The following is an 8488-nucleotide window of genomic DNA, read 5'->3' on the forward strand; positions in this document are numbered from 1 at the left end:
AGAATATATCCCCTTGTCTGCGCACGGGAAAAGGGTTTGGTTGTAAATCACCTTCCCAAAGAGGGTCCTTGCTCCTGAACTTCCCTTGTGTCCAGAGTGTGTGTCACTGCCATTGGCTGCAGGAGTGGCTCTCAGGCAGCCTGTGGAACTGGAGGCCTAGAGCTCCAGGTAAGAGTACAGTAAGATGGGGGGGGGGTGCCGCGTTGCAAAAAAGGGGGGAGGACCGTGGCACTACACGAGTCCGGGCCAGGAGAGTGGGATGCAGGTAGAATGCTTTATTCCCGTGTGCACCCAGTCTTTATCAGCTCGGGAGGGGAAAGGGCCAGAAGACAGGGCAGAGCATGAGACAGACAAGCGGGGGACAAACCAAGGTAGGGACAGGGGCAAAAAGGGGAGGAGCACAGGAGGAACCAGGGGAGGAAAGGGCGAACGGGGGCTGTCTCCTGTCTGCAGCTTTTCCAGCCAATCGGCAGAGAAACAGAGGAGCAGGGAGGTGAACAGGCCGGGATGTGGCCGAAAGGCACAGATTCTGGGGGAACGTACAATGTGTGTGTACCTAATAACTATAAAGTCTGCATCATAAAGTCGGTTCAATCACTGTACATCCTTTTCCACTTCTGAGATTTTCCCCATTCTGATTCCTAGTCCTTCAAGGGGGGGGGTGGGGGCTTTTCCAGCAAGTATATCATGATTTTTCTGTTGCTACGAAATCATAGAATTATCGAATTATGAAGGTTGGAAGAATTTGGTCGTCATGAAGCAGACTGAGGGGAGGAGGCTCTTTACTGGTAGCACAGGCTCAGCATAGGCTGGGCTGAGATCTTTGTGCTGCTGAAAGTCAGGTTTCTACTGATCTTTCTTGATGTATGATGTCAGAAATCTTTTGAAATCAGGATGAGGAGCAGAAGGGGAAACCTTTTTTTTCAGACCAGCGTGGTGAAAGTCAAGGCTGATGTTCCTGTGATCATGAAAACAGATCTTCAGCTGGTGCGTGGAGGGCTGCTTTCCTCTAGTTCTTGAAAACATTCAGACCATGTGTCATACAACCCAGTCACAATGAGGTGTCTTTACGCTGTGAAACCAGAAGGCTGAACTACTGAGTCGGGCGTTCACAATCGTTCCTCCAGAGCTGCCTTTGTTTCTGGCTTAAAGATGACTTGTAAATACATAAATCTGGGGTTTGGATTTTGGTCAGAGGATTTTTATATTTTTGTTTGCTTTGTTTTGTTACTGTACCAGTGTTTTTATTTACTGTAGCTTGTAGTTCTTCAACTTGCATATACAGGACCAGGGCATAGTGGCCTGCAAGCTGTCAACTTTGTTTCTTCCTTATTGGGGTAGGACATGGTGCAAGATGTTACTCAGCTTCACGACTATAAAGAATGCCAGAGATGTTCTGCCAGCAGAGATTCTCCAATATTACAACAGTAAATTGAAGGGAAATTCTCATCTGTGCAAATGCAGAGTGCAGGCTGGAATGGTACGTAATATCAGATGACACAAATCCTAAAAGAGGACAGGCGTTAGCTTGTTGATGTTGTGCAAGAGATGGAATGGGAACTGCTGTTCTATTCATGCTTTTGTTCCAAAGCCTGTTTTGTTACATCTGAAGCTGACTAGAGAGGGGTGTAGGCGAAGGTTGCCTAGGGTGAGGTTAATCTATTGCCACTGATCATCTTTGATGACAGGTCTGTGAAAGGTCAGCACTTCAAAATGATTACCTGAAGTATGTGTGCAGGATGAGTACTGCATCCCAGTCTTAAAACTATCACTGGATTTTGAGACAGCCATTAGCACTGCCATGGAAAGAAAACAGATTGATCTGCCTGTGTAAACTTCAGCATCATCTTGCTGACAATTAGTGTTCATTTTCCTTCCCTTGTCCACAACTCTGTGCAATCTGGGAGAAAAAAAATTCTTATGGTTTGAAGTAAAAAACCAGCAAATTCAGAAATATGCAGTCCAGTGAATGGTTTGGCACAGTATTAACATCTTTAGTTTCACACCTAGAGTTTTTCCGAGGTTATAAATTAACCTTCCTAGACTTTGTGCTCAGTGTATTTCTTGTTAATTAAAGTAAAGTGTTTTCTGGGGGCTTACTGCTGTCCTGGGGACCATAACATCCCTTCCCAATGAAGTTACTGAGGTTTGTATCCTGGTGAGCAGACAGGTTTATAAAATACTCTGTTTTAGCACTGGTGCTTGTGTGGTTGTTGGACACATTCTGTGACTTCTGGCCTCAGTAAGGTGAGCTGGCTCTTCCAGTCACTTATCTGTCCTGCTGTGTGAATAAGACGCATGGTAGCAACTGTGGTGGAACATGATCAGCATTTGGGTGAATCAGCAGGGTCTTGTGCAAAGGAAGGATTTTGAGCTCATCAGCTTGAATTGTCATTAGCTCCACAAATGAGGCTATGAGCAACTCCGCATCTGGAGAGATGAAGTTGGTGAAATTGGCAGAAATCCAGTTTTAACAGCTCCCATTCTCATTATTCCTGAGACCTGGAAGCATTTTTCTCTTGGTTCAGAAAGATGTTGTCTCAAGACAACGGTTTCTCCTCAGATGATTTTCATGCCCTCCCATAGCACTGCTGCTCAAGTTTGGGAAATTCTGCAACACCTTTATCAGTAACAGCTCTAACACTGCTCTATATACTGTTGAGTTTAGGGCCCCTAGAACCCCAGATTCTGAATCTCAGGTCCTTTGTACCAAGAACAGGCCTAGAAGTCAGGTGTGAAGTCCTTGTTTAGAGCCTGTTGCATCACTTGTCACCTGTGAGGAGGAGGGTCAGTAGCCTGGGTAGCACACTGGGAAGTCTGTGCTACACAGCCCCCATTGCTGTGGCCATAAACACGCTTGTTTTGGGCAAACTCCCTCGTGCTGATTGCAGCAGAAATGCCCTTTGCCCGTGTGCAGCACGTAGTCTCATTTCACCTACTCCCACATACCCACCCCTGGAGACTACAAATTGGCTGGTCTCTTGCTGCTTCTCTGGTCCTTGCTCTGGAACAATATTCCTCCTGTTTTCTGGAGAGAGGGATGGCAGGAATACCAAAGGGGAGTAATTTTTTTTGTGGTCTGGAAGTGTTAGTCCTCCCTTACCTAGGAGGGCTGGTAACACTTCTTAGTCGTCCCTAATAGGGGACTAGTAGGTTTTGAGCTTTTTCCATTCAGATATGAATGTGATTGTGCCATGTGTCTGTAACTGGGAATTAATCCTTCTGACTCTATATTCTGCATGTTGCCTGTTTCAGCAGTGTACCTTGGCATTAGGACAGCAATTGTGCACACACTGCTCCTCTAGCAAGAGGGATGGTACTTTGTCTTCCCAGCAATTGGCACTAGGGTTTGAGTTGAAATGTAAATGTTCCTGGATAGTCAGTTGTTATTACGTATTGCCTGAATGCAGCTCTAGAGCTTCTGATGGGAAAGAAGCAGAAATAACTTACTTGCTGTACTTACCTGAAGTTGAGACCTTTCTGGTTAGGCAGAGGGAAGTCAAGTCACTGAAGATAAGATGCAATCTGCTCCTCTTTCGCATTGGGAAGGATACTGAGGTAATAAAATGCGAAGTTAAACAGGACCTGCAGTAGGGAAGCTGCTGCATGCTTTCTTCTGGTCTTGAATGGTATTGGGAAATACTGGGTGTGACTTTGATCCATTTCCTAAGTGCACAGACCAGTCATCTGCATGTGGGTGGGGAGGTAAGAGGTTCCAGTTGCAGTCCAAACCAACTGTCTTGAGATGTAGGTGGTTGGAGGCTAATGTTTGCTTTTCTCATTGACCTGAAGACTATACACTCTTAAGATTCCTGAAGTGCTTTTTTACATTTACTATTATCAGGGTATTACATTGCTTTTTCTCCATTTTCCCCATTTGTCTCCTTCACCAGTTTAGTAATGGTAGGCTCCGTGTGTTGCAGGTCACATGATCCCATGACACATGTTTATGTATATATATGAGATGCCTGGTGACTCTGCTCAGACTATGCTAAACTTCCCTTTTCAGAATCATCCATTTCAGAACCACCAGTCATTTCAGAGAAGGCATCTGCCACTATGATGACCGGGGGGTTATCTGACACCAAGGCTGCTACTCCAGAAATCCAGCATATTGTTAACCAGGTGAGTTGCACCCTGTCTAAAAATGAAATCTCTATGTGCAAAGAGCTGAGTGCAGAAGGTTGTGTGAAGGCTGGGAGACCAGGTGTTGATATTGAAGCAGGGTTTAAACTGAAAAACCTCGTACAGAAAATGGGAATCCCCTTGATTGCCAGTTTTTTTCCTGTATCTCTTCATTGTCCATAGCCAGGCATAGTACTGGCTACCTTCAGTGAATGCTCACATGTAGTTCAAAGCCCAGCTCTGCTATGCCAGCATTGAAGGGGCTTGTTTGAAAAGAGAGGAGAGGTGGCTATTTGAAGGGAGAAGGTTGTACCTGGTAGAAACAATTCCTCAGTAAAGGATGTGGATAGGACAAACCACATACTAGTATGGACTAAAAAATTATATATTCAGGAGAAAGCTATTTTTAAACAGTGTGTTCTCTGCTGGCATTGTTTTCTAGGCTGACAGCTGTGATGCAGGGCCTGCTGGTGAGCCTGTGGGGCAAGGTGAGCTTGGCAAAAGGCAGGCCAGTGAGCCCAGTTGCCAGGTAGTTGGTTACAGGCAGTGGTCCTGTCCTGGAAGCAGCTATGAGAAGCAGCTCTGCAGAACTTCTAACGTCCTGCAGTGCACCAGCTCTTTTTAAAACAAGTACAAAGTGCATCCTGAGGAATGCAAAGGGAACAACATAGCATGGGAAAACTCCTTTTGCGTCTCCCATCTCATGTTTCCACCCACCTACCTTCACCCTCAAGGCTCTGAAAGCTGAGCTCTTCTCCCTTTGGCAACTGCACAAAGCATAACGTAGGCCCTCCTTGAGGAAACTAGGAAGTGGTGTGGCTGAAGGCATTGGTCGATACTGCTGCACACTCCCTGTGCCTGGTGTGCAAGGCTCACAGCATGTACAGGACAACCAGGGGATCAGGCCCAGCCAGTAAGGGTTTAGGTAAGGCAGGTCCTGCTTGCCCAACCTGATCTCTTACTACCTCAGGGTGACCTGCCTAGTGGATGAGGGAAAGGCTGTGGATGTTGTCTACCTGGAGCCTTTGACACCATTTCCCACAGTATTATCCTGGAGGAGCTGGTAGCCCATGGCTTGGACAGGTGCACTGTTCATTGGGTGAAAATCTTTCAGCATGGCTGGGTCCAGAGAGTGGTGGTGCATGGAGTTACATCCAGTTAGTGGCTGGTCACTAGGGGTGTTCCCCAGGGCTCAGTGTTGGGGCCAGTCCTGTTTAATATCTTTATTGATGATCCGGACAAAGGGATCGAGGGCACCCTCAGTCAGTTTGCAGATGACACCAAGCTGAGTGGGAGTGTTGATCTGCTGGAGGTCAGGAAGGCTCTGCAGAGGGATCTGGACAGGTGGATTGATTGGCTGGGGTCAACTATGTGAGGTTTAACAAGGCAAAGTGCTGGGTCTTGCACTTGGGTCGCAACAACCCCGTGCACCACTACAGGCTATCTCCTTTGACATGGAATTCAAAGGGCAGCAAGTAGCAGTTTCTGCTATACTGAGCAGGGGACAGGCAGTTCAGCTGGACACCTTTGAGTTAGGGGAAATCAGCTAGGAAGTCTAATTCTAACAGGATTTTAAAGAATGCTGGAGGCACTGCTAGGAAAGAGGCTGGAGGTCTTGGTGTAAATTAATTTAGAGTGGGGTTTCTGGATTTATTTCACTAAGGGGGTATGTGTGATATATGTGAATGAAAAGCTGAAATATGAACCTGCCAGTCACTTTCCCCTTTCTTTCTACAGGTGAAGCCACAATTTGAAAGCAAGGAAAACAGGAACTGTGCCATGTTTACAGCCATAGCATATAGGACTCAAGTGGTTGCTGGGACAATCTACTTTATTAAGGTTTGTATATATTATAGGAGGGAGTGCTTTGCTGTTAAACAATATAGGTGACTTGCAGAGTTGCTTAGAGCTGGAAAGAGAAGCAAATGTAGTAGAAAAACATCTATGTGAATATGATATGATTAATAGAGTTGGGGACTATCTCCAGGTGCTGTTTGGCACTACTGTAGAAGAGGAGTAGAAAAACCTCAAAAACATGCACTAGGCTTCTTCAGATGGGACTGGTAAGTTTCTCAGGATAATCTCATTCAAAGACTTACCAACTTAATGATTTAAACAAGTTGTAATTCTGCTCTCCTCTTTCCCTTCAAAGCAAAGTAGCTTTCCTCTTGTGTCTGTGACCTCCTGTTGTGTTTACTATGCTGAATTTGAAGTCAGACTGAAGATCAGATGAAGAGTTAGAGTCTATTTTGTAATGCAGGGCAAGCATCTCATAGTCTGCTGACTAGTTTTGCAAGCAAGCAGGTGCGTTGATGTTTTGGTTCTGCATCACGTGCTGCAGAGGTACTGCCTGCCTGCTGGTTCATTCTGTATTTTCAAACCCTCTCTCTGCTGTGGAGAAAAAACTGGTCCTGCTTAGTTTAGATCCCTCTGAGAGCACCATTCATCCTCTACTAGAAAACTTTACCCACGTCTGTGAGCAGCTTCCTGTGAAGTAGCAGGGAAGAACTTGCTGGCTGTGGTTTGCATCTGAAGGCCAGCAAGCACTGCTGAGCAGCAGGCTGGCCTTCTGGAGCAGAGCACACCTGGCATGGGACTGCTGTCTCTCAAACCCCACGTGTGTGGGGACATGTGCCTGGTGGGACACGCTCCCCTGACAAGGGTCAGAATCGTTTTAGGAAAGAAATTGTCTGGTAGCATTTGTGGGAGAGTAATTCTGCAGAGAGATGTGGTGAGCATTTGCTCCACGCTTCTCATATTTAGTTGATGACAGGAAGGACAGACACTGCCAAACATCGTCTTTCCCAGGTGCTTCTTTAAAATAACTCTTATCAGTTATTTGTGCTCAGGGGACTGTACTGACAGACTATCTCTTCTGTGGCTAGTCTTATCTACATGAACGATGTTTACCATTCCCTTGCTCCTGTGAAATTTGCTTTCATGTTGTGGACAAAACACTGAAGAATACAGATTACAGGTACAGCTAGAAGTCATGCCCAGTTGCATTTCTTCCCTTAGGGCCATCTTATTGCTTACCTGGGCAATGTAAAATACTTGTCTGCTGTCCCTGCTAAGTCTCATGACCAAACTACTCAGAAATGAAGACTGACAAGTAACTGAACTTGGAAGAAATCCACCTGTAACACTGAAAACATGATTTGTCTTTTCTTTCCAACTTTGCCTGTGATGGGAAACAGTTACTCATTTTAGCAGTAACTGGAACAAGCTCTGTCACAAGATTCATTCTTTTGTATTTCTGAATCTTCCACATCACTAATGTGTTACCAGCAGACATGTAGCTGATATGTAATCCAGACCAAGACAAACATAGTGCTACATTACAGCCACCAGAAAGCATGTAAAAACACTGCCTAAGGCATTAAACTTTCCATTGATACTATGTACCTCACAGAGGGAGAGTTTAGTGCCTGGTGTGCTTGGCTCTGTATGAATGAAATGGTACAGCTTCCTATCAAGTGAGGACTTTCTGGAGGGGAAGGTGAATTTCTTTGAAAAAGTATTTATTTCAGGCACGCACATGCACACCCACAAGCACCAAGATGTGTCAGGTTGCCCATTCAGGCACTGAACAGTTTAGAGTAACTCTGCAGACAAAGGCTCCTGGCTTTCAGGTTGTCATTGTTTCTCAGGACCATGTGCTAGTTTTGGATAGATCTTTCTGTACCCTCTAATAGGTGACACTGTCTCTGCATCTTGTCCCACCCCTGATTCATTAAGATTTCTTCATTGTCTCTTGTCTCCCACCCTCTATGTGCCAAGAAGCTGTGTGCTGGTGTGCTGGCATCTTGATGACTGAAACAGGACACAACCAAAACCTTTCTCTTGTTGTGCCTTCTGATGCTTCCACCCCCAAGCAGTCCTGCTCACTTTCCCTTCACCTGAACCTCAAGGTTTAGAGAGGTGTAGATAGTTTCTGACACTGGTTACTATCCAGACTTGGTTAAGAGCTGTTGAAGTAAAAATGAAGATGTATCTAAAATTAAGCTTCCAGGCAAAGATATTCTTTCAAGAACATTAAAGAGCATCCTTTTGTTTGAACCTGCTTTGAACCCATGCTCCTCACTTTCCTGCTCTTGGTTTTTAGGTCCAAGTTTCTGATGCCACATATGCCCACTTAAAGGTGTTTCAGAGTCTTCCTCATGAGAACCAAGGTCCCAGCCTTGTCAGTTTTCAGACTGGTAAAACCAGAGATGATCCCCTGACCTACTTCTGAGAGATGATGAGAAACTGTGCCTCACTTCTGCAAGTTGTGTGGGGGTTCTGCCCGTGACAGTAAATAAAATAAGTTTTGCAAACTATTGTCCTTATTTTCCTTTTCTGCTGATATACCTGCAGAAGTCTT

General features: G+C 45.4%; 1 protein-coding gene across 1 annotated transcript; it reads left to right on the top strand.

The window, feature by feature from the left end:
• The first annotated feature begins 3964 nt into the window (after nucleotides 1-3964).
• On the top strand, nucleotides 3965-8432 carry LOC116783007 (cystatin-A-like). Its single transcript, XM_032680199.1, has 3 exons — nucleotides 3965-4125; nucleotides 5863-5964; nucleotides 8231-8432. The coding sequence occupies exons 1-3, from the start codon at nucleotides 4060-4062 to the stop codon at nucleotides 8357-8359; spliced, it is 297 nt and encodes a 98-aa protein (XP_032536090.1). The 5' UTR covers nucleotides 3965-4059; the 3' UTR covers nucleotides 8360-8432.
• The last annotated feature ends 56 nt before the right edge of the window (nucleotides 8433-8488 follow it).

Source organism: Chiroxiphia lanceolata, chromosome 2 (assembly GCF_009829145.1).
Source record: "Chiroxiphia lanceolata isolate bChiLan1 chromosome 2, bChiLan1.pri, whole genome shotgun sequence".
In the NCBI taxonomy this organism is placed as follows: domain Eukaryota; kingdom Metazoa; phylum Chordata; class Aves; order Passeriformes; family Pipridae; genus Chiroxiphia; species Chiroxiphia lanceolata.